Source organism: Phytophthora parasitica (genome assembly GCF_000247585.1).
Source record: "Phytophthora parasitica INRA-310 unplaced genomic scaffold supercont2.53, whole genome shotgun sequence".
Classification (NCBI taxonomy): domain Eukaryota; phylum Oomycota; class Peronosporomycetes; order Peronosporales; family Peronosporaceae; genus Phytophthora; species Phytophthora nicotianae.
This window is the reverse complement of record NW_008649039.1, coordinates 211,327-236,585: the sequence shown is the minus strand read 5'-3', so window position 1 is coordinate 236,585 and position 25,259 is coordinate 211,327. Positions and strand designations below refer to the sequence as shown.

The 25,259-nt window shown below is 46.5% G+C and overlaps 5 protein-coding genes across 6 annotated transcripts; 4 read left to right on the top strand and 1 right to left on the bottom strand.

The window, feature by feature from the left end:
- Nucleotides 1–1,284: 1,284 nt before the first annotated feature.
- On the top strand, nt 1,285–14,601 carry PPTG_23830 (the record flags this gene model as incomplete). 2 transcript variants are annotated; one of them, XM_008913394.1, is made up of 14 exons in its annotated part: nt 1,285–1,304; nt 1,367–2,730; nt 2,792–6,130; nt 6,196–9,198; nt 9,261–9,347; nt 9,417–9,570; nt 9,625–9,893; nt 9,973–10,240; nt 10,299–10,345; nt 10,412–12,058; nt 12,122–12,224; nt 12,293–12,633; nt 12,709–14,092; nt 14,516–14,601. In XM_008913394.1, the coding sequence occupies exons 2-14, from the start codon at nt 1,564–1,566 to the stop codon at nt 14,599–14,601; spliced, it is 11,895 nt and encodes a 3,964-aa protein (XP_008911642.1). In that variant the 5' UTR covers nt 1,285–1,304; nt 1,367–1,563. The 2 variants fall into 2 exon arrangements, with proteins under 2 accessions (XP_008911642.1, XP_008911643.1); XM_008913395.1 differs by lacking the exon at nt 1,285–1,304 and having other exon boundaries at nt 1,582–2,730; nt 9,417–9,591; nt 9,670–9,893.
- Nucleotides 14,602–14,650: 49 nt separating this feature from the next.
- PPTG_23829 (hypothetical protein) lies at nt 14,651–21,401 on the top strand. The gene is made up of 12 exons (XM_008913393.1): nt 14,651–16,473; nt 16,530–16,718; nt 16,789–17,983; nt 18,056–18,088; nt 18,159–18,501; nt 18,570–18,720; nt 18,791–19,284; nt 19,353–19,414; nt 19,480–20,398; nt 20,457–20,499; nt 20,563–20,683; nt 20,750–21,401. Exons 1-12 carry the CDS (start codon nt 15,342–15,344, stop codon nt 21,303–21,305), a joined length of 5,238 nt encoding a protein of 1,745 aa, XP_008911641.1. The 5' UTR covers nt 14,651–15,341; the 3' UTR covers nt 21,306–21,401.
- Nucleotides 20,718–22,966, bottom strand: PPTG_16084 (hypothetical protein). Its single transcript, XM_008913392.1, has 2 exons — nt 21,806–22,966; nt 20,718–21,744 (listed from the first exon to the last, which is right to left on the bottom strand). Exons 1-2 carry the CDS (start codon nt 22,852–22,854, stop codon nt 21,543–21,545), a joined length of 1,251 nt encoding a protein of 416 aa, XP_008911640.1. The 5' UTR covers nt 22,855–22,966; the 3' UTR covers nt 20,718–21,542.
- A 561-nt stretch (nt 22,967–23,527) lies between these two features.
- PPTG_16083 (hypothetical protein) lies at nt 23,528–24,500 on the top strand (the record flags this gene model as incomplete). Its single annotated transcript, XM_008913391.1, has 2 exons — nt 23,528–23,827; nt 24,075–24,500. 2 exons carry the CDS (start codon nt 23,528–23,530, stop codon nt 24,498–24,500), a joined length of 726 nt encoding a protein of 241 aa, XP_008911639.1.
- A 147-nt stretch (nt 24,501–24,647) lies between these two features.
- PPTG_16082 (hypothetical protein) lies at nt 24,648–24,998 on the top strand (the record flags this gene model as incomplete). The annotated part of the gene is made up of 1 exon (XM_008913390.1): nt 24,648–24,998. One exon carries the CDS (start codon nt 24,648–24,650, stop codon nt 24,996–24,998), a length of 351 nt encoding a protein of 116 aa, XP_008911638.1.
- Nucleotides 24,999–25,259: the final 261 nt, after the last annotated feature.

Below are 25,259 nucleotides of genomic sequence, written 5' to 3'. Positions count from 1 at the left end.
ATGTGCTACCAGTAGTGGAGCTGGAATTTGTCGTATCGAAGGGTTAAACTTTACTACAACATATTTAGTAGAATTGGCTACTGTGAACGATAAAGGGAACAGCGCATATTCGAGTGGCATTATGGTCACTACCAGTGAAGCGAGACGCCCAGGTATTCCGCAACTTGAACTCGTTTCAGCTTCGGGTGGCTTAATCAGCTTGATATGGTCACTCCCAGAGGTAAGAACGCTTTCATGCAAGATGAACCTGTAAAGATAGAATCCGCTGACAATGATTACATTTGAATGCTACCAGGATACGGGAGGTGCCTCAATTGTGCGGATGTCGCTAGGTGTAGACGGTGACGAACTGTTTGGCACCAATTCGGCGTTGACATATACTCATTGTGGTGGGCTTCAGAAGAGTACCGATTACATGTACTCTATTGAGATCGAGAATGCAGCTGGATTAACCAATCGAGCAACTAAGTCATTTATGACGACAACAGCGACACCTCCAGGACCGGTGAAGCTATCTGAACCTTACGTGGATGTTCAGAGTCTAACAATACCTGTTACATTGCCTTGTGACGATGGTGGCATTAGTGAAGCGCTTAAACTCTCCTATCGCATCTATGAAGCTAGTGACACGGCTGCAGCTACATCGGGAAGTGCCTTGTGTTGTACTATTATAGTTAGTGGGTTATCCGCAGCAACCGACTATCGAGTAGAAGTTCGAGCCGAGAATTCCGTTCTGTATGGTGACTGGACGGCTTTGGATTTCACAACATTGAACGGGATACCCTCCAGCCCAAACATTTCTCTACTCTTTGCGACCTCTACATCGTTAGAGTTAGCATTGGTCCCGCCAACTCTTACTGGTGGTACACCTGTCTCGATTGAAGTGGATGTAACAAGTGCTGCAACCGACACTGTAGTTTTTCAGGACACGTTAAATTGTCCATTGCTAGAAGGGAAATATAAATGTCCCGATACGTTAACCGTAAGTGGTCTTACTGCAGAACAAGATAATTTTACGTATATTGTGGCCGTCCGGGCTACTGGATTACACGGATCGAGCTCCTGGAAACGTCAGACATACGACGCTGACAATGGAAAAACTGGTACAATTGGTTTTCTTGAAACACTTTATCGTGGAACGGAAGGAGATAGTGTCGAAGTAAAAATTGCGCGTTTATACGGGACCACAACACAAGATGAGAACCATTTTCTGATTGCCGCTGATGAATTTGCTCCCACGTGGACATGCACACCAACATCAAGTGGAGCAACTTGCCTTGCTGACCCACAGGGTGATAACAGAGGTAAATGCCTACTTAACTATCAACCTATTTCTTTTTACTAAATATTTGTGCTTTGTTTCTAGGATATGTCAATTTTGAGATTGGCGAGTATTTGAAAACGATTACTATTACTTTCAATGACTCGCAATACGAAGCTACAGCAGTGTCATTGAATTTAACACTTACTTCCAGTACGTCAAGTAGTCTTAGTAATACGGAGTGTGAAGTCCAGTTTGATGACAATGGTGACGCTGGGAATTTGAGTTTTGAAAGTTCTCAGATGACTGTATACGAATATATGGGGTCGACGGGAGTAGTTATTGTACGCAATGGTGGAGTCAGTGGACAAGTGTCGGTGACACTAATATCAACCATCAGCTCTAGTATTCGTGGAAACCGGCTACAAAAAGCTGTTACTTTCGCGGATGGCGTTGACAATGCGATCGTGCTCGTTAATATCCGTAGCAGTAGCGCATACGGAACAAGAAGATTCGTCTTAACGCTTACGAATCCTACTAATGGCGCTAGCGTGGATAGTAGAAATCTGACTGTGACTGTACTGGATCAGGGAAATTTAAGTCCTCCCGGACGACCTCTACTCGCGCAAGTGTCGTCCACAGGAGGGTGCATTGGATTAGAGCTCGGACTTCCTACATATCTGGGTGGATGGTACATCGGTACGTCCATAATGTGGCATATTCGCGTGGGTACTGGATTCAGCTACACATTCGAGAAAAGCGATTATGTCGTATCATCGATCAGTAGGATTGATGCGTGTGGTCTTGATCTCAACACAAGTTATACAATTAGCGCTGCTCTGCGTACCGATAGCGGGACTAGCGAATCGAGGATCATTGACGGTTTTACTCAAGCACTTTCCACTCCAACTCAAGTTCTAGAACTACTCGCGAGCCCCGTTACCAGTGGATATGCACAATTATCTTGGAAAGCTCCGTTTGATACAGGCGGTATGCCGATCACTACCTACGAGATTACGGTTTTGAACAGGGCGACAAACGAACAACGGATTATTCAAGTGCCTGGGTCAAATCTCACTGTGGCGATAAGTTTCTTATTAGCGTCTACAGGATACATGTTTACTGTTCAAGCCGTGAATGAAGGTGGATTGGTTGGACCGGATACGCGTACCAGCGTGTGGACTGATAGTGGCTCGTTACCGAAGCAACCTCCTGTCCCCGAATTGATTTCTGCTACTGGAGGAGCTTTACGTGTCCGTGTACTTGCTCCTGTCGATTGTGGTGGTTCCTTTCTGATGCATTACGCGGTTAACGTTGCCCGGCATACTGGAGGAATTTTAGCGTATCGTCAATATGAGTTGGGTACAGTTCAAAGCCCCTCGTACGACAGTAACGTCGCGAATATCTCTATCTATGGCCTGCTATCGAATTCAGAATATTTTATTACGGTGTCCGTGGAGAATACTCAGGTATGCTATTTGTTCTGCTGATGCATGTGTACAAATTTTAACACAATTCCTTTCATTTTAGGGTTGGAGCTGGATAAGTGAAGAGAAAATTTACAAGACTACTGGCCCGACACCAGTTAGTGGAATACCAGCACCAATAGTAGCTCTAGAGGACCCAGGGGAGCTGACATTACAGTGGAATTCTCCTTTAGATTCTGGCGGACTCGGTATTGTGGGGTACAGTATACAGTCACGCCACAAATATCCAAATGGATCCTGGTCGGTTCCAGAAATTGTTTACGATGTACGGACATCGTTAGTTCGAACGGCGTTGATCATGAATATTGTGGCAAATACCGAGTATGTGTTTAGCGTCTCTGGTTACAATTTTCGAACATTGTGTCGCCCCGATGAAAACATCACACCAAGCGACGAACTTCATATCACGACCCAGAGCGCCTCTGTTCCTTCACAGCCGAAAAACTTTCGAATGGTTCACGTTACGGGCGGATCGATTACATTAGTTTGGGATCCTCCTCGGTCATCAGGAGGCGAAGCTTTATTGTGGTATCTCATCAAAGGTGGCGTTAAATACAGCCAACTTGAAGCCATGGCAAATGTCAGCGCTACTATGAATTCTCTCACGCTCTATGGCTTTGATGCGTCAACCTTCTATGAGTTTGCGATTGCTGGAGAAAACTCTCGAGGTTGTGGGTTATACTCTCCGTCTCTGTATGTTAGTACGGGTTCTGTAAGTGCTCCAGGCCCTCCAAAGTCCTTGCATCAAATACCAGTTGCTTCCGGTGGGATAATCAGACTAGCGTGGGAAGCCCCAAAGGACTCAGGAGGGGTCAAAATACAGCAGTACAACATACTTCGCGACGATAACGTGGTTAGTGTGGTGATAGCTGTCAATGGGACGACAACATTTCAAGATCAAAACAACATCCTTGCTAACAAGGACTATAATTATTCGGTGTTTGCTTCAAACGATGTTGCAACTAGCACAAATCCAGCAACGATCACAGCTCACAGTGGAGTCGCGTCTGTACCTGGAGCCCCATCGGCTACTATCGAAGCTGGCAGTGGATTTATAAGGCTGGAGCTGATACCTTCCCCGGATTCAGGTGGTATTCCGTTTCTTCTCTTTGATTTAACGGTAATGCGGGGATCAGTACCTGTGGATTCCTACAACACTACGCGCTCCGTGTTCACTGTTACGGGGCTCTATGCGGATGTACTCTATGCCGTTCTTATCCAGACTGTGAACGCGAGAGGGAAAAGTAAGACGACTACATTAACTACCAGCACAACTGCTGCTACAATTCCAGATAAAATGTCACTACCGAGATTGGTAAATGTGACTGGAGGCCGTTTACAATTTGAAGTTTTGCCACCGCCGAATTTTGGTGGAAGAGGCGTTGTGGAGTACAGGTTTTACGTGAATGAAACGCTGAATGAAGCGATAAGGAACTCGGAAACTGCGTACGACGTAGTGGGTTTAACGGCACTTACATTTTACGCAGTTGCTGTATCAGCAACGAATGTTGTTGGAGAAGGTGAGCAGAGCGATTCACTAATTGTTACGACAGACACGGTTACCGCACCTGGACAAGTTTGGAGTTTAAAACTGATCTCGAAGACGTATGAAGCAATTGAAGTGGAGTGGATGATGCCCTACGACACAGGCGGAAATGTCACTGCTGTCCAGTTTGATGTTGAGATTAACTCCAGTACAAGTGATAGAAATCTGGTCATCAGCACAACGAACAGGGTGGCACTATCGGGACTTGAGCCTGCGACACTGTACACTATTCAAGTTCGTGCGTTTAATTTAATTGGAGAGGGACCATGGTGTACCAGTATTTCTGTGACGACTGATCCAGTATCACCTGGAGTAATTGATTTTGAAAAAGACGCAGTTGACGTTCTCGAAGATGCTGGGTCAATCACTCTTACGCTAATTCGTTCTATGGGTGGCTATATGCCCGCAACATGTACGTTTACTACAGTAGATGGAACGGCAATTGCCGGTGATCATTACGTTCAGACCAGCGGCCAAGTCAATTTTAGTCGAGGTACGAATTCTCAGCAGATAACTATTCCTATTATCGATAATGGCATGACCAACGACCCAGACCAATACTTTTCTGTATCAATCGAGGAGTATGACAATGAATCTGGTGCTATTGGAGAGATCTCGTGGGTGAATGTTACCATAACTGACGACGGAGACGCTGGTGTTGTAGCGTTTGAGCAAGCTCTTTATACTGTTTCTGAATCCGTGTCGACGCTTACTGTAACTATTGTGAGATCAGGGAAATTCAGCGGTAGCGGAACCTTCGCGATAAAACCAGTTGACGCAGATAATGGTGCCATTGAAGGCGTTGACTTCAAAATCCCAAGCGAATTGGTTATTCTTTCCGACCAAGAGACTCAATCATCGTTCAATATTACAATTATTAACGATTCAACCTATCAGGAAAGGAAATTATTCCGACTAAAGCTTGACGTGGTAAGTGGACGGGTTGCTATTGCTGATCCTGCTGCTTTTCTTACGATTGAGATTTTAGATGATGGAGATGCGTCACCACCGGGTCTACCCACTAGTGTTCAAGTAATTGCTGTTTCTGGTGGAATGATTAACTTGTTGTGGGTAGCTCCAGAGTATCTAGGAGCTAAAAATCCTGGAGAATTGTCGTATTCTGTTCGTGTGGTGGAAGTGCAAAGTGGATCGACATGGGAGCAGTCCATAAAAGCTTTGAATTTGTTGATTCCTCAGCTGAAATCTCGAGCTGCGTACGGATTCTCGGTTGCGGCAAAAACTGCTTTCTTTCTGGGCGAATACACATCCTCCGTGCCTACCCTAATGAAAGAACCTACGCCTCCGTCGAGTCCCATGGGCGTTCGGGTATTATCACAAACAGGAGGGATGGTTACATTGTCGTGGTCTCCTCCATTTGACTCGGGAGGCGTTGATATTACCAGCTATCGGGTGAATATTAGCACCAGCGCTGATAACAAAACTTTAGGAAACTACATCACGGTCAGAAACACCATATCGATTGGTAAGCTCGATCCAGTTACAAACTACTGTGCTACGGTTGAATCCATTAACAGCTATCAATATGTTGGAGAAGCGAGTACGACTGTTTCATTTACTACGACCAGTGCTTCTATGCCCGGAAAGCCTACATCTTTAGTGATTACAAAGGCAACTGGAGGTGCGTTGCTTGTGGAGATGGCTCCCCCACTGGATACTGGAGGCGCTCCTATTTTGTATTTCACGTTATTCATGACATCCGCGCAGTATCCGACTGTCTTCCGTCAAGTATACCAAGGTGCTACATCATCATTTTACGCAACACGACTATTGTATTCTACAACATACAAGTTTCAGTACAAGGTGACCACCAAAGTGGTAAGTCTCTCGATGTAGTTTTAGACTTTCCTAGTAGTATTTAACTTCATGTCTTCTAATTGTAGGGCATGAGTGAATTGAGTGATATATTTGTTGCGGCGACAAAGTTCTTGACACTTCCAGATGAAGCGCAAAACCTTGCAATAGTGTCTCGAACAGGAGGATCCGTCACACTGTCCTGGACGCAGCCTGTGGATTTTGGTGGAACTGACATTACAGCGTACGATGTGGCTTTTTTCTTGGGATATGAAGTCAAGTCTCAATTCCAACAAAGAATATCAGGAGTCAGTGTGAATGCAACGCTAGTTACTGCAAAAGTTGTGGGGCTACAGGCTAATTCCACGTATGGATTTTCCGTCTCGGGGGTCAACGATGTAAGCGTTTGTGAAGATCCATCCGCTATACGCAGTCGTACAATCCTGTATAGCCGTACAAATCCAGCAGTCTCTTTACCAGACACGCCTCGCGGTTTATCAGTGGTCTTCGTAACGTCTGGGACTCAAACGATACAATGGATAGCAAGTGAAGACGCTGGAGGTGGCTCATTTGTCGCGTATATCCTGTATTCGGACACTGATACTGTCCTGTATAACGGTACAAGCACAACGTTTACACGTGGGTCACTGGTAAAGAGCACAGTTTACGGTTATACAGTGTGTGCGTGGAATTCTGCTGGGTCTGGTGTACAGAGCTCGCGTATATTTGCACGTACGAAAACCGATATTGTTGCTCCCAGTCAACCGCTTAACCTAGCTCAAACTAGTCATAGTGGTGGCTCAATCGGGTTAACGTGGCAAACCCCTTTGGACAGCGGCGGAGACACAATTTCAGGATACAAATTGTTTCGTAACGGTACTTGGAGAGCAGATATTGTAGCTGATAGTGCAACCATGACGTATCTAGATGATCAGGGGCTAGCGGCTCTACAATACTACGTGTATACCATACGTGCGACGAATTCGATTGGCCTTGGTGCTGTAAGTGAAGTTCTTATTGCTAGTACAGCTAGTGCTACCGTTCCAAGTGCACCAACCCGACTTGATGTTTTTGCCAAGGGTGGAAACCTCAGTGCAACCTGGTCACCTGCTGCAAATTCAGGTGGTATGCCACTGACTTTTTTCCGTCTGGTGGTGAAAGATGATACCGGTGTTGTGTTGGATGAAGTTACAGCCACAACACAAGTATCCTATATTACGTATGGCATAAGAGCAAACACAACGTACACTGTTCTGTTGACTTCTGGAAATGAGATTGGTGAAAGTTCTGCTACAACACAAACCATCATGAACGGAGCTGCCGTTCGGCCAGCCACTCCACAAGTACCGGAACAGCATCTTGAGATGACTGGATTAGCACGTTGGATGATCGTACTGAAGTTGTATTTCCCGATTGATAATGGCGGAGCACCACTTAAGGGCCTAAACTTGTATCAAAATGGGTCGAGAATTCGAACAGTAGATGCTACTAGTCAAACTGAACCGGGAGACACAACGATACGCTTCACTTTGGTTGAAATAGGACCTTTACATGCTGGTTTTACGTATCATTTCTCGACTTCCGCTCTTTCTTCGGTGGAGACAATTGGAGAAGGTGGTCGTAGTGATACAGTTAAAATAGTCATGGATCCAGCAAATCTTCCTTCTGCACCAAATAATCTTCGGGTGGTGCTGCGAACGGCATTTTCAGTATTCTTTGAGTGGGACAAATCAGATGATAAGGGAGGCGACGATGTCGTCTATGAGATCGCTTTTAATAATTTAAACACGTCGGAACCCGGTCAAGTGGAGACGAACACTACAGCAGTCGAGGTCTCAAAACTAATTCCAGGGAATGACTATTTGTTTCGAGTTCGGGCTCGAAACTCGGCGGGAACGAGTGATTGGACATCAGATCTACCAGCTCAAACAGATGTTACACAACGCGGTGTTATCACGTACAAACTGGCATCATCGACTGTGTTTGAAAATGTTACGAGTGTGACTGTACAATTGCTTCGTGTAAACGGGTCTTCAAGTACAATTACTTGCAAGTATTCCAATACTTCAGGCACTGCTATCTATGGTCGAGACTATAGTTTACCACCAGATTCTGAACACTCTTTCACGTTTGTTGGGGAGCTCATAGAAAAGAGCTTTGACGTTCAAATCATCAATAATGATATCTATGAGCCGATCCCGCGGACAATAGGTTTAACACTCACTGACACAACCCCGGATCGCTCCGACCCATTCCCGCCTACACCTATAATAGTCATAATTGTGGACGACGGGGATGCCGGAATGATCAGCTTTGTAGTGACTGAGGTGACCGTCTTGGAGAATGCTCGAATTGTAAGTCTACCATTGCAGCGAGAATACGGAAAGAGTACAGCAGTGAGCGTCCAAATACTTGTGTATACTGGTCTGACCAGCACAACTCAACCTGACATTGGGTTTCGATTACCATCCACAACTGTGGACTTCGTTGATGGTCAGACGTCTTCATCTGCGAGTATTGTGATCAAAGACAACGACGTATATGATTTCCCGTACTTGTGCTTCTACCTTACGCTAGAAATTGCAGCAGGCGCGGCCAGAATAGGGACAAATAACGTGATTAAAGTGGTGGTACAGGATGACGGTGATCGTTCTATGCCAGGAGCGATGAAAGCTCCAACACTTGACAAAGCGACAGGAGGGATGTTGAGATTGAAGTGGGAACCTCCAGTGAATGTTGGCGGACAAAACGTCTGGATTACTGGATACAACGTTTCTATTCGTACTGTCAAAGGTACAACTTGGATAATTACGCCTACTAATGCTACGGTAATACCGTTCGGAGGGTTAAATGTGCTTACGGAATACAACTTCAGCATTTCAGCTATCAACAGCATTGGACGTGGAGTCGACAGTTCAAGTGTCACCTTTTCTACGACAAAATTAACAGCACCAGGACCACCTGAACATATTGCATTACTGAATCGCACGGGTGGCTTACTCACAGTCGCGGTTGCTCCTCCCAGTGACTCTGGGGGAGCGTCTATAACAGGATACGTGGTACATCTGGCGGAACAAGGCAGTGATTTCAAGGTATGATGAAAAACTATTGCTGTGTCGAAGGCCCCATCATATTGATTCTTTTATTTGTGTAGATGGCTTATAATGGCACTGGACATCTATCATCGATAATACCAGTTAGCGTGACCAAGCCCAATACTGCATACATCATACGTGCTCAGGCATGTTTGACAGATATCAACTGGTACTCGGTGGGAGTATTCATATCTGACAGTTTGTTCGTGCTACAGGCCATTAATGTTGTCGGAGTTGGTGAAATGTCTGAGCCCTTTTCGTTTGAAAGTGGACCACTATCACGTCCTGGACCACCTCGACTCCCCGCTATACAATCATCGCGGACAGGTGGAGCAATAAAGTTGGACCTCTTGCCCCCGCTCGACACAGGTACGTTCACAATAATTTTAGGTACGCACGAACTAAAATTTAGCGTACTGGCAGGTGGACATGAAAATATTTCGTACATGATTTACTACCGCAAACAAGGTCTTCGGGAGAGATTTCGTCAAGCTTACTACGTAGCGAATGGCTTGAAGATCACGATTTTCCGTTTGGGGGCGGATACTACCTACGATATGGTAGCGGTATCACACCTTGAAGACTCTGCAAACGTAATTACTTGGGGTAGAATTTCTGTCTCCGATTCTCGGATCACTCTATCGGACAATGTGGCGACTGAGATTGTAAAGAGCGGGTACTTCGACTTTGGCGTATGTGCTGCTTTTATCTATTTTACAATTTATTTTATTAAGTACACTATGGCTAACTATCGCACGAATTGCTTGACAGGGTTATTTGTTCGAGGTTGACACAACACAAGTCCAATCTAACAACACCATCGCGTATTCAGCGTCATTAAGCACCGACTTTGGAGCTATAGCCGCCTCAAGTCTGCAAAATGGTGACGAATACGACGTTTTTGTGCGTGGGCCCTACAGCGATGTGGCGAACTATACTACAGTGGCTCCTACCCGACCTGGAATGCCACCAGAACCCGATCTCGACTATGCCACAGGTGGTGCACTTCATATACGCATTTCCTGGCCAGATGATACTGGTACGTACGTGCAGAAATTCGTTGTACCGTTTTGAAATTAATACTTTTGCTTGATCAGGTGGAATCCCTATCACCGGTTACGAGTTTTACATCAATAACAAAACGGTATAGTATTTGCTGAAATGACATTACGTTTTTTATTCTCAAAACTAACATTTCTTTGACCCTTAGGTGGAAGGAACGCTATACCATTACATATCGCAAGGTGACTTCGAACTTAAAGTTACTGTGGAGATTGGTGGATTGGTACCCGAAAACAATTACAGCTTCTACTATATCCCACTGAACGACGCATCAGCTTGTGCTGGGGATGACGAAGATATTCCAAAGCAAGTCATATATTCGACAGATGTGGCCTCGAAGCCAATGCCAATTCAGCTGATACGATCAACAGGTGCCACCGGTGGCGGGATTCACGTGGAAGTAAAACCTCCGAATGACAGGGGAAGTGATCAGAATCTGACTTACCAGATATACATGAGTCTAAGTAGGTCGATCCCAATTTGGACGCGGATATACAACGACAAGGACATCAGCTATTGGCAAACAAAGCTGCAGAAAGTAACGGAATATTTGTTCATGGCTTCTTGCATGAACAAAGTTGGATACTCTAGTAACTCGTCTATTTATCCACTACGAACAACCCTCATCTCGGCGCCAGGTCCTCCGGGCGACTTGACACTGATAAACGCGTCGGGTGGTATGATAAAATTTTCGTGGAAAAGCCCCGATGATGACGGTGGAAGCCCGATCACTTACTACTCTATTCACGCACAGGATACGAGTGGGAATCCTGAACTGGCATTAGAGTCACTTCTACCTGAAATAAGCTTCGGTGGACTACTAGCAAATCGTGTGTACGAATTCAAGGTGTTTGCTGGAAACAGTTTGGGAATAGGATCCGACGCTAGCGTCAAAAGATTTTCAACTACTTTACCTACGCCACCCTCACTGCCAGGCGATCCGGTTGTCCTTCAATCGTCTGGGGGTTCTGCTACGTTGGCAATACAAGTCCCAAATGATACTGGAGGTGTTAACATTGACGACTTGGTGTGTACTGTGTACGAGAACGGGTTTAAAGTCCCAGTAGATGCAGTACGTCGACTACAGAATATGCCGATTACCGTCTCAAGAACTCGACGCTTGGCAACGATGGAAGTGGCTGCAGATGGTGGAGGTTTTATCTATTTACAAGCTGGAGGACTTCTCCCGTCTACCGCTTATTCATTCACAATCCAAATATCAAATGATGTCGGAGTTAGTGACACCACTAACGGTATTGCCACAGCGACGTCGGTGGCTACTGTTCCAGGTGCTCCTGATCCACCAACTATTACCTTAGCTACTGGTGGTGCACTTACTCTATCTTGGACAGATCCAGTTGACACGGGTGGAGTCCCCTTAACATCCTACCATCTTAGTATGGCAAGACTGGGCGAGGAAGTTGGGAGCTGCGAGGGCATGATTCGTACTTGCACGGTTGGAGATCTACTTTCAATTACGGACTACACAGTGACAATATTCGCTTACAATACTGTCGGTGTGTCACCACCTAGCGAAGAGGTTACGTTCACTACTGAGCCGACTTCACTTCCACTAGCTCCTCAAGATGTTCACGTCGCCGAGCTGTCGAATACTTCCGTCACTATTCACTGGGATCCATGCATCGACTTTGGAGGAGGCTACGTTGACACCTATCGATTGAATATCGTACAGATATCAAACCCCAGCGTTACATTTTCTGGTATCACCCCAGTTGATGAACAGATCCTAACTATCGAGAATTTAACACCCCAGACTGAATACACTGCCACGGTGGTACGTATTTGTCAAGATATTTGTTTAATCCAGCTTGCTAACTGATGTTACGGTATGTTACAGAGAGCAGTCACTGGTGCTGGAGAATCAGGAGAAGCGAGCAAGATTATCTTCTTCAGGACACCGCTCTATGCCCATCAGCCTTCACCGCCACAAGTTGGCTGCCGTAAGAACAATATTTCACTGAGAATACTACTTTTTTGTAACTTTGGCTGTACTGTTAATTTTTTGTAGATTCACGCAAAGTGGCTAACGTTTTTTGGGAGGCTGAAGATGATGCGGTCAGCTATCGTCTTTTCCGTGATGGAGAATTCTACGTTGACAATGGAGAAGATATTACGTACGAGGATGAAATTGTGTTGGGCAAAACGTACATTTATCAAGTCCAAGTCATCAGATTTGACGGTTCTATCAGCGCTCTAAGTGAAACCACAACATTTACTGCCATGACCCCAGTATCAAGTGGCTTCGACTGCGTGGGTAACAAAGGTCACATTCACTGGCACGACTATAAAAACTTGGATAGCGAGACATGGACAATCACGCCGCAGAATCAAGCCGGTGTTTTGATCAGTGTAAGTTAACATTCTCTGTTTGGATGCCTTACGCGATGGTGCAAAGTTAACATTGTTGTGTTATACTTTTGCTAGTTCTCTCTGTTTTGGCTTGAATGTGACCACGACAGCTTAACTATTAGTGTGACAAAAGGAGGCGTGACGAAGCAGCTGTGGAAGGGGGGATGCCATCGAAAAGGAGACTTTGTCGTATCAACTGGACCTGGTCTGGATAGTGTGGCACTGTCGTTCACATCGGATGATAGCGTGGCTTACGAAGGGATGGCTCTACATTATGAGACCGTCGATGCATCGGATGCAGTAGAATCTGTTTCAGCTCCGTGTCCACTGTCACCCACTGGATTCTGTTCACTGAATGGAGCTTGTCGAAAAGGTACCTGCTCGTGCTTCAGCGGTTTTATTGGAGAAAGCTGCACCAATGCAGTTATTTGCCCTGAAGACCTAACAACGTGTACATCAACGACGTGTGATCCAGTTTGCCTCCATTCGCAGAATGATGTGATTGTAGTAAGTGAGAATGGGGATGATACTCAAGGAACAGGCGAGCTAATGGATACTTCTACAAGTGGAACAGACCCAAAAGCTGTCAAATCGCTCCGTCGGGCTCTAGAACTCGCGACGTCCGGACAAACTATTTTACTTTATCCTGGTATCTACACTGGTGTTGACAATTGTGGAGTTACTGTATCAACCGCTAGTCTTCTCATTCGAGGGCTGAGAGGCCCGATTCCGACAATTGTTGATTGCAAGAACATTCTCCGTGGATTAATTATTATAAGTGATGCTGCGCCGAACAGACTGGAAGGATTTAGAATACAAAATACTTTAGCAAGCACCGATGGTGGCGCAATTAAAGTCACAGATACAGCAGTTGAGATGAAGAATATGGTCATCACGAATGCGAACTCTCGCCAGAATGGAGGGGCCATTTACGCTTATCAGTCTCAGCTGACGTTTACTAACGTGGAGATCACAAAGTGTTCTGCTGCTAAAGGTGGTGCTATTTTCTTGGATAACTCGGACCTAATTCTTGATGACTCGATCATCACGCTTTCTTCAGCAAGTGAAGGTGGTGGTATATACGCGCAGAATTCAGTTTCGGTTAGTGGTGACAAGGACAGTAACTTGTGGCAAAACCACGCTTCTATTAACGGTGGTGGACTCTGCATCTCTGGATCCTTCACGGGTACAACGCTGAACGTTCTCGAGAATACAGCATTGGTCGGAGCTGGATTAACAGCTACAAGTGGAAGCTCAACACTTTCGGGCATGAAAGTCATTGGCAATCGTGCTACCAACCATGGCGGGGGAATTGCGATGCTAAACTCGGCAAATCTGGTGCTTCAGAACTCGACGATACAAACGAACCATGCCGATCGCAATGGCGGGGGAGTGTATATCCTTTCCAACGGCTCATTTGAGAATACGTTGGCATCGGAGATTTCCAACTGTACAGCAGGTAAGTAGATGAAGTTATCGTATCTCTGTTTGATGAGTAATATTTTTATTTTCCTTTGTGATTAGCTAGTGGAGGAGGATTTTACACTGGTGATTGGTCTCGTCCAACGGTGCGAAACCTTCGTGTGGTTTCTTCGTCAGCTACAACATCGGGGGGTTGTGCGGCGTTTTCTTGCAGTTCGGCAACTGTAACAAATCCTTCCTTCGAAAAATGTGATGCAGCTTTAGGCGGTGGAGTATATGTTGATGCTGGAAGTAAAGTGTTGCTACTGCAAGCTTCGATTGCCGAATGTACCGCTACAAATGGTGCTGGGATGTACATCGGCTCAAGCTCAGTCATTGGAGGTAGTGATGTATCATCAGTTGTTCGCGATAGCCATGCAGATTCTGCGGCAGGTGGTGTGTATATTACTGGGTTCCATAGCTCAATTGAGTTCTTCGATGTTCAAAATTGCTCAGCATCTATTGGAGGTGGAGTGGTTGCACAAGAAGCTTCGTCAGCGACGATGAAATCGGTTCAAGTTGTCAATAATAAGGCAACTACAAGCGGTGGTGGGCTGCATGCTCAAAACTCTACAATCCAGGTAGAACCTGTGACAGTCAGCAGCAACCGTGCTGTGGTTGGTGGCGGAGTCTATGCTATCGATTCAAGTCTTTCGGGTATCATTACAGTGGACCAGAATAATGGAGAACGGGGCGGTGGAGTTGCTACATCCGGTATCTCGTTATTGGAAGGAGCTACCATCTCTGCGAATACAGCATCGCAAAGGGGGGGTGGGGTGTCTGTTGAAACTGGTCTTTTTTCATTAAGGTCTACAATTATCCAGTCGTGTTCGGTTCCACAAGGTGTCGGTGGGGGTATTTCGATTGTGGATGCTGATGTCAAGCACTACGCATTGAAAATTGAGAGCTGTGCATCAATTCGTGGCGGAGGAATTTATGTCAATTCATCATCATTCTACCAATACCCGACTGAGGAGAGTACTGGTACGAGTCTGAATGCAGCGTCCTTGACTAAAAATCGAGCAGTTGAATACGGAGGGAGTGTTTTCGTTGATGGAGAAGAAACGACCGTCAGCGACTTGGTGATTACTGAGAGTCATGCACCATTTGGGGGTGGTTTAGCAGCTCAGGATGCGACGTCATGTGTCGTGTTGAACGCGGATATTTCCTACTCGTCAGCATCGACTTCGGGGGGCGGTTTATTATTTGGATCGGGTACAAGTTGCGTGATTCGGGACTCCTGGGTAATGAATAATCAAGCTAGAGAATCGGGTGGTGGGGTAATGATTTTTGAGGCCACTCTGTATCACTCAAATGTTGATATCTCCAATAACGTCGCTCCAACAGCCGGTGGCGTATACCTGAATAGCGTGCTATACTCAGCAAGTCTTTTATCTTGGGATGATGGCGCCACTCAACGATCACGTATTGATGCGAATATTATCGAACCGATAGGCGGCAACGGGGCAAATGTTGTGATGAATTGTACAAGCAATTGTACTCTGTCAGGGTGTGTAATTTCTGGTGCCAATTTACAATTCGGGCAAGGAGCTGGTGTATTTGTTTTGGGTCGTGGCAACGCTGTGATCTCAAACTCTCTTGTTGCTAACAACTCGGCGATTAAAGGTGGTGGGATTGCTGTTAGCGATGCGGAAAAGACGGTTCTGGAAAATGTGGGCTTTATTGGAAATATTGCAACCGACAGTGGTGGTGGATTATGGGCAGAAAGCTCGGCATTTTTGCCAGAAGTGGACCTCATGAGCTGCGTATTTTACAACAACTCTGCAAAAACTAGTGGCGGGGCTATTTCTCTGTATGGAGTCTACTTGTACAGCTCAGTTTTACTGGTGATGGAGAACCATGCCGGTAACAGTGAGTCCGGTATAGGTGGCGGACTTTTTTCAGATAAACGAGTTAACCCCGATAGACCCTCTAGTGTCATGGCAGACACGTGGCTCTTCTTGTCAAATGACGCACCGGTCGGAGGTTCCATTGCTGGAGTTAAATCGTCCGAGATCAGTCTACTTGACGCCAATATCACTCGCGATACAGGTAGATTTTTCACAGGTACGTGGCCACACTTGTTCAGCAAACTTGTCGGCTTCGAGCATGTTGAAGGCCGTGCACAGAACAAGGTCGAAGTTCAAAAAGGAGACCTTGTCTATCTCTCAGATAGAGACTCTGTTTTAGAGCTGCTCTCATCATTCGCAACGCAAGGATTGGCAGCCGCTGGAGGAGGAATTTACATCAACGCAAATGCTTTTTTCTATAGTCAAGACTCCGAAATCAGCTCCAACACGGCAAACGAACGTGGAGGTAGCGTATGTCTATCGAACAGCGCCCAAGCCTATTTCACCTCTGTTAAAGTGATACTCAGCGGTAAGTTTGTATGAAATAATTGGTGTGTGATTTTATTTAACGCTTTTTTTTTCCAGATTCTAAAACGTCTGGTGGTGGGATCTATGTGGAGTCATCATCGAAGCTTTACGCTGAAAACTCCAATATATCTGACAACTTTGCGGATGACTCGGGAGGGGGAATCTTCATCGACACAGGAGACAAAAATGCTGTCACTCTGAATGGATCCTTCATAGAACGCAACTTCGCTCATGGAGAAGGATGTGGTAAGAAATTTCTTACCTCTCTTAAAAATATGTTGACTATTAACTGTTTGTTATGATTATTTATCCCCAGGTGTTTTTGTTGGACGAGAGGCGATTTTGGCTGGGTATAAATCTCAGTTCATTGGAAATGGAGGCGTGACTACAAGCGGTAAAAATGAAGGTGGTGGGGCGATTTCTTGTGTTGATGGCATTGTAAAGCTCACAAGCTGTACTTTCATAAACAACACTGCGTTAGTTGGTGGGGCAATTCACTTTGATCGCGGAGGCTCAGCAGCGATCATGAGCTCCGTGTTCGAAGGGAATACTGCAGATCAAAACGGAGGGGCGATTGCAACAAGCGTGAAGGCGAAAGTCACGATTGCGTTGCAAACTTTATTTGAAAATAACGTGGCACATTTTGGTGGAGCAATGGCAGTATCTGGCACATCCACTTTTATTTTAACATCGGTCGATTTCCGCAGTAACCGAGCCAGTGAAGTTGGTGGAGCTCTCTTTATTACTGACCAAGCTAAAGTTACCATGAAAGCGGGGGAATTAGCTGGCAATATCGCTGTGTTTGGAGGCGCCCTTTATTCCGATGATCATTCCTCGACCAGTGTATCAGACGCCAAGTTTATCAGGAACTCTGCGTTCACTCGTGGTGGCGCGATATATTACCAATCGATTGATAATGCCACGATTACAAGAATCACATGCAAAGAAAACACTGCACCTAGCGGAGGATGTATCTTTTGGGTATCAGAGGATGAAGATCTTACTCCTACGTACCCGTGTACGTCCTGCACGATGGAATTTAACGAAGTGTACGATATTGCGACAAATACACGTGATGTCCAAGTGATGTGGTGGCCTGAAAATATGACTAGTGGCGTGCCTATACTGGAGCCTCCTGATGAGGAATCAATTCAGGCCATCAAAACACGGAACGAAAGCCTAGAGAGGAAAATGCATGTATGGCCTCGACTTAAGGCCGTGGATCTTTATGGGCAGGTTGAAGTGCTCGACAATCAGACAGAATGCATGGTGAGTGACGGTTTGTGTAGTGAGCAAACGGAGCGATTGTTGTTTGAGCCGCGGGCTTTAATCCGGTCTGCCGGTGGCGTCATTTCCTATCGTGGGGCCAGTTTTACAGCAGCCAACCGAACTCCCGAAGAAGGAATCTATACGACCGATATCTCGTGTACACTGCCAAGATCTGAAAGGAGATTTTTCGTCCAGAGCGTGAAGCTTCTGCCGTGTCAGCCAGGATATTCAGTCAATCAAGGGTAATCTGCAGATATTCGAGGAGACTGGTAACGAATGTGGCACTGATATTTATTCGTTGGTTATGTTTACAGTGTATGTGAACGCTGTCCAAAAAATATGTACAGGTATTATCTTAGTTTTCAGTGGATATTGCACTCGACTATTTGATACTAACTTTCGTATTTGTTACTGCAGTTTGGATGGTTTAAAGTGCTTCGACTGTCCTTCCGGCGCCAAGTGTAATATGAACGTACGCCGTGGGACGGACACGATTGCCGAAGAACTCGGTACGGTATCCCCACGGACAGAGGAAGGGTATTATCTTTTTTCAGCCCCAGCAACAAAGCAAGAATCTAGCTGCAATAAACCATCCCTGTGGAAGGACGAAGATCCATGCAAGAACCTTGCGTTGGAGAACCCAACGAAGAACCTCTCAGATATGATCTATGAGTGCTCCAATCTCAACGATTTCAACGTATACTGGTCGGCAGATCGTCTGTTCTCCTGCTTATCTGGGAAATCTTTCTACACCTGCGACGTACGTTTGGAAACTTATTGAAGCTGGAGCTAGGTTTTGACATTTGTACTTGGCTAATGCGTGTATAGGTTGAAGGCGCGTGCCAAGCCGATGTTACGGTTCAAATGCTCGCACATGCAGCAGCAGTGAGTACTGTGTCCTGTACCAGCGGGTACGACTTGGCTATTTGTTCCGTGTGTGCCGATGGATACAAGCGGGCCAGGGATAATTCTTGTTTGCGTAAGTATCTCAGCTCTCAAGTTATCAGCATGATGCCCCTCGTTTAATGGTTTTTGATTGTGCTGTGTAGCTTGCAATGAGGCAAACGCTGAGGTTCGAGCCTCAATTAAATGGCAGAACTTCGTTATACCTGTGCTGCTGGTTCTTGCACTTATCGGAGGAGTGTTCAGTGTTAGATTTTATCTACGTGATCTCACAGAAATTGGTCTGCTGGCGAAAGCTGAAGCTGATAGAAGACTCAAAGCCCCTGATTCCAAGAAGGGTGGCCATATCGCGTTACGTGCGGGTGCAAAGTATCGGCGACAATCTATGGCAGTGGTGGGGCGAGTGGATCAAGTGAAGAACAAGATCACTGCATTTTTCAAGACATATCAGAGTCGAAATGTGAAAATGGTATTTGGGGTGGATGTTAGTCCTCCACCGAGGACGTTCCCAGTAAACCCCAGCAAGTTCAAGATTTTCATTGGGTTCTTCCAGATATTTGGCAACTTCCAAAGCTCTTTCGTCGTCAAGTGGTCATCAAATGTTCAAGATGTTATGAACATTTCTCAAAAGTTCAATCTGGTATGAAGCTCGCAAGCCTCTTGCTGATTTCTCATTTACCGAATAACACGCACGTGTTTTATGAGTAGGATTTGGTGGCCATCGCTGGAATCGACTGTGTGGTTACGAAAAATTTCTACTTTGAATTCACGTGAGTTGCAACCCGTTTGTCATGTGTTCATCGTAGTCTGACTTGTTATTTTTGTTTTACGTCAGGGTGACCGTGATCCTGGTTGTACTCGCCCTTACTGTCATCACCGCGTACTTCTACGCCGGAATGCGCAGTTATCGCTCCAAACTGCAGCTAATTCCTCGTAACTGTCTGCGCTGCGGGCTTCCGGTTCTGGAAAGTGAAGTGATTCAAAACGACGACGAGAGTTTCAATCCTCTTCGATTGCTACGCAGTTGGTGGCGGACGTATAATTTCTATAAGCGGTCTGGCTCATCTAGTCCAGTGGAAGCTGCAAAGGGTGGTCCAGAGAATGAAGGCACGGCTGCTCTCTCAACTCTCAAAGAGACTCGAGCCCTGAAGCGTAAATTCGGTATGTCGCAAGTCCGAACCCCGTATTTGGGTTTGTTTCGGTCAGTGCATGCCAAATGTCCTACAAAACGACATAAACTCTCCGGTGCGATGCTTGATCGTACAATTCGTAGTAATCTTCGCGTCTGGCAAGCTCGCGTGAAGCTACGCATGAATTATCTGACGTATCGAAACAAGTGTCTGAAGCTCTACTGCTGGATAGCTCTCTTCCTGTACCCGTCCGTTTCCAAGACTATACTGACAGTTTACAACTGCCAGGAGGTTGGTGACGTATTTTATCTCGTGGCAGATCGACGTTTGATCTGCTACAATGCACAATGGGCGGTGTTTGGCATGATTGCGACGATCGGAGTCATTGTTTGGGTAGTGGGAATACCATTCTTCTTCGGACTTTTGATCTGGCTAGCTCAGGACCGTGGAGTTGCTGCGCGTATCAAGCTACTGCGTAAGCCTCAGATGCGCATGCAACGGCATAAGTGGCTTAAGGAGGTGGAAGAACAACAGACAGCAGATGGACGGTTTGTTCGAGATATGAAAAACATCGAGGTGCAGGACGAGGAGCTGACGAAGTACATGAAGCGCAAGAACTTGACAGTACGCTACAGCAATCCCGCAAACTTTTAATTTTACTTACAATATTTTTTGTCAATAGGACTCGACGGTGCAAGCGCGGCTCGGTTTTATCTACGCCGAATGTACGCTTTATTGAGTTTCCTTTGGATCGTACACGTAACTAAAATTTGTGATTGTTCTTGCAGATACTCATGACTACTGGTGGTTTGAAGTCGTGGATCTTTCACGGAAGCTTTTCCTCAGTGGTGTGATCGTGTTCGTGGAGAACGGAAGTGTGGAGCAAGTTTTACTGGCACTAGCTGTCTGGTATGTTTGGATTCTATCTGCTAGATCAGAGTAACCCAGTATTGACGTGTCATTTGCATGATACAGTTTGACGACGATGTGGTTCTTGCTATACTTCCAACCGTACGACGGCTACTCGGATAATCTCATCGCGAGTATCACCCAGTTGCAGCTCTTCTTCACGTTGTGGCTCGGAGTTATGATTCGACTGAACGACCTAAACGTTGAGTCGTTGATCAACGTGCAGTTGCTCAGCTTCCTACTTGTAGGAACGTGCATTGCAGTCACAATGTTTGGGATCAGCATGATCATAGGAGAAGGACTCGCTGAGTCACGACGAATATTTGCTGAGACGACAGCACAGCGCAAGAAACAAGTTCAAAAAGAAGTGCGAAAGCGCTGGTTCCAGGCCTACAATTACGCAGCCTACGAAGCTCAAATGCTGCGTTACGGTGGTCAGTTGAGCTTCGATAACGTTAGTGTGCCCGCTATGATGGAAGCCTTCCGTCGTACGAAGCTCAACGAGGAAGAAGACCCCGAATATGCCAGCATGATGCCAAAGATCGAAGAGGGAGACATGGATGAGTCGATTATTGAAAGTCATCCTGAGTATACCACGTCTAGAGTCAATGCAGGCCGATGACCAAGATCTCGACCGAGCAGCCACCGCCGATAGATTCGACAGGGGGCACGGAAGCTGATACTTTAGGGTTTGTGAATCCGTGAATATAGTGTGCATACTTTTAGTGTATGTATGCCCTGTTTTGTTGCTTGAATATTGGCGAAGTTGTGGTCAAGGGGACTGACTCAGCGTTCTTTTACTTCGGCATGGAAGCAGTAACGAGGCCTTATACAGTGTACGATCGTTCATGATTCCACTTCAGCGCCGTGAGTTTGGTTGATTCGACGATGGGCCGCCACCCATTCCATAGTTGCATATCTGGCACTCTTGTGTCCTCCAGTGATATGCCCCATTGATCACGTCGAAGCCAACGGCAAACTCAGCACAATACCGATCGTATAGCGCTTCCCATTCCCCGAATGTCACGATCTCGTATTGGCGAGCTGGGGTGGATCCTAGACTGCATGTCAACATAACAGTAAGTAAGAATGTAATCCTACCTTCAAGCAGATATGACTTACGCTTGGGTGGCCTTGAGCGATTGTTCAAGGGAAAACCCGGACAGGAACATTGATATATAGGGCGGTATAATGGTTTTCTGGTGCGACAAGCACACTAGCTCGGCATTTAGCACTGGACCGGGGCTATCGTCTCCCTGACTGCGAACAAATTTCCTCCATTTGTTCAACCATTTCTTGGGCACCAAGAAGTACGTCGCGTACTTGCTCCTTCCACTCACCGACCAGTGCTGTGCCAATTGCTGTCTGCTTCCCACTGTGTCCACAGGCGAGAACAGTCCCTTAGGGAACCCGTTCTTCCTCTGTAGTAGCTCCAACATCTCCTCGGATCCTGCAATCTCCGCGTCGAATCTCACTCTCTTTTTCTCCTCAGCCTCCAGCTCCCTCGTCTCTTGCTCCAGTACACACATGGTACAATCACAGCACGATCTCAAGCTGAAACCTCTGAGCTCCGGTGCGTAGACAGCGATCTCTCTGAACACGTCTCCACTGATAATAGCGCGACGACTGCGACCAACGCACTGAGTAGCCGGTAACAGTGCGTCGTGAGCGCACACGATCATGACTCCGGCCTCGCTGAGTGTCGAATTAGCTGCAAGGTTTAGTTTCTCGGATGCAACACTGTCCCTCTTTTTAGCTGCATTTTGCCGCCGCTGCTGTCTTTTAGTACGGCGGAACTGCTGTAAATACTGCTCGAAACCCTGGCAGCGCTTCCTGAAGGCGCCAAGCCACGCACGGCTCACGACGACGCAGTTGGGAGAGCATGAGGCGGCGTCTTCGAATGACCAGGTAGATGAGCGCGCCAGAAGCTCCTTGATGCGTAGTACTTCGGTACCGCGTAAAACAGCAAGCGATCGTGGCCAATGGGATGATGAGGCATCTAAAAAGCTCGCGACGGATCCAAAACGATGATTGATGACGCGCTCGAGCGCTGATTGGACGCATGGAGTGGATGGAGACAGCGACCGGCAGGTGGAGACGACCTGGAGCACGTCCCGAGCGGAAAGCAGCGAGAAGAGGTGCGCCAAGAGGCCCTCGGAGAGTTGCTCCATGGTCTGTTGGCTTCGTGCAAATTGTGACGGCCTTCACAAAAGGAATCGTCCCCTGAAATAAGGCTTATCTCTCTGGACTATTTTTTCCGGGGTCCCGCATCTTGGTTTCAGTAAGATTCTAATATAAAATCCCATACATCGACGCGGCCCCGCGTCGGTTTGTGATGCGTTACTTTGCGATCGACCTAAAGTAGCGCAAAGTACCCAAAGAATGGCACCCTACCCATTCTTTGTCTAGGGTACCCATAATTTCGGGATGAATACCATCGCAATGTTCAGGTCTCGACGGTATTTTACACAATAATATTTTAATAAATATATTTTTGCAAGAAAAATTGAAATGATGAATTTATTTTAAAATACAAACAATTTTTTTTAAAATAGCGATACTGTTAGTCGATTTGACAGATCCAACTGTACTACGAATGAAACCGATTTGCAAAATAACGACTTGTGGGTTTCAACACGTTTTTTATACTTCGGAAGATATTAGAGCCTTTCAAACCCCGGATTTTGCAAAAAAACTTGTAGTCATTTTCACGTAGCTCGGCGATCTATTTCTGGCGCGCCTCTTCGGACGAGTTTTTCGGCTCCGAAAACCCGTGCCCAGCACCCTCGCTACGGGATAAGCGCACGGACTTTTTGCGCGGGGTGCATAAGTTGCTGTCTGGACATGCCTGGCGAGTCGAAGACGATACAAGGCCCATGCGCCTACTACATCGATGAAAAGAAGCACTGTGAAGCAGCTGATGATGAAGTGCTGGTCGCAGAAGAGTGCTCAGCTCCGGGCTGCGGGAACTACGTTCACCATTTCTGCTCGAACAGTGTGCTCGATGGTGATTTAGGTTCCAGAGCATGCTCGCCTGCTTGTACCAGCATCGTTTCTGGTGCCATTGCTCCCGATGGCAACTCCGCTCCATCAGAAACAAGCGTTGTGGCTACCAAGGGGCGCGTCAAAGAAGAAGAAGCGTCGGTCTGATCTCCGGAAGCACCTCCAAGGGCTACAAGGGCTTGGCAACTGAGCCAGCCACGCCGAGATCAACCTCTAGTACTAGCGCGCCAAGTGTTGAGGAAACAACACGCTATGGCAAGCCTGGATACAGTCGTGCTGCAGCTGCCAAGTTCAAGCCATCGAATAACAGTCGATCTGCTGGCAAGCGCTCGCGATCGAACTCTACTGCTGATGTGTCTACTGACGCTGCCGCTACTCAAACCTCAAGCGCCCCCGTAGCGCAGGCCAAGGTGGTATCAAAGCCAAACTTACGTGCCATGACTTTGCTGGTGTTGATGTGAAAAGTTTAAGTTCGTGGGATGAGTCTCCTGACGAGGGCAGCAAGAAGTCTGATGACGACGACGAAAACGAGGACAAGGAGAACGAGATCGCATCAAAAGCTGACAAGAAGAGGCGAAGGAAGTTCTTCTTTGACCAGAAGGCAGATCTGGCGCTCCTTAAAGAGATGCTTGCCAACGAGCCTTTTGCAGGAGGCCACGGCAAAATTGGAGCTCGCTATCAACTCGTGGCAGATAATCTGAGCGCTCACCTCAAATTAGACCAGAAGTTAAGCAAGAGAACAGTGCAAGAGCGGTTTGCACTGCTCCTGGATGAGTTTAAACAAAACGATCAGGCCTACCGCAAGAAGACATGAGTAGCGAAAAACTACGAGGAGCACAAGCAATTGCTACTAGATCTATCGGACCGAATTAGAGACGTGAAGGCGATGAAAACCGACGAGAAGCAGAAAAAGAAAGACAAGGAGGATCGATTGCAGACATAGGGTGCGATTCTGAGGGAAATGGCTGTCAAGCGTCGATCGGAACGAGATGCAGCTACTGAGGAGTCGAAGCAGGATTCATCGAGTGCACCCAGTACCGAAAGCGCGATCGTTTCGGGTTCGACAAGAGACAGTTCCTCGGGTAATTATTCGGGGACTTCGAATCGCAAAAACAGCAAGACAGCTAAAGCTGCTCAAGACGGATCACTGGCAGCATACTTGGAGCAGCAGGTAATGAGTCACCACGAAGACAACGCGCTACTAGAGCAACAACTGAAGCTAATGAAGCAAAAAGGTGAGGAGGAAGCGCTTCGCTGGGACCGCGAGTTCGCTTTCAAAAGCAAGAAGCTTGAGTTGGCTGAAAGGAAATAGAACGACGAAGTCGAGCTACGACGCCAGGAAATGCAGATTCGGCGCCAAGAAATTGCACTATTAAGGCTGCAATTACAGGCTTCTCAAAATCAAGTTGGCAACAGGGGTGCCGATGAGCGTTTTCCAGCTAGCAACTAATTGCTGCTACTTCTAGCCGGCGTCTCGAGTGCTGTCGGCTGGGAATCTCAGAGTTTTATTGGTGTGCGTGGGTGAGTTTCTCCTGATATTCTACGACGCAGAAAAGCCAACGAATTAATTATT

Excerpts from the sequence above, each read along its gene's own strand:
- PPTG_23829 (XM_008913393.1), top strand. The coding sequence starts at position 15,342 with ATGAATAATCAAGCTAGAGAATCGGGTGGTGGGGTAATGATTTTTGAG. Across the intron at positions 20,399-20,456 it reads TGAAGCGCAAGAACTTGACA|GACTCGACGGTGCAAGCGCG; the intron begins GTACGCTACAGC and ends TTTTGTCAATAG. Across the intron at positions 20,684-20,749 it reads TTACTGGCACTAGCTGTCTG|TTTGACGACGATGTGGTTCT; the intron begins GTATGTTTGGAT and ends TGCATGATACAG.
- PPTG_16084 (XM_008913392.1), bottom strand. The coding sequence starts at position 22,854 with ATGGAGCAACTCTCCGAGGGCCTCTTGGCGCACCTCTTCTCGCTGCTT. Across the intron at positions 21,745-21,805 it reads TCGCTCAAGGCCACCCAAGC|TCTAGGATCCACCCCAGCTC; the intron begins GTAAGTCATATC and ends GTTGACATGCAG.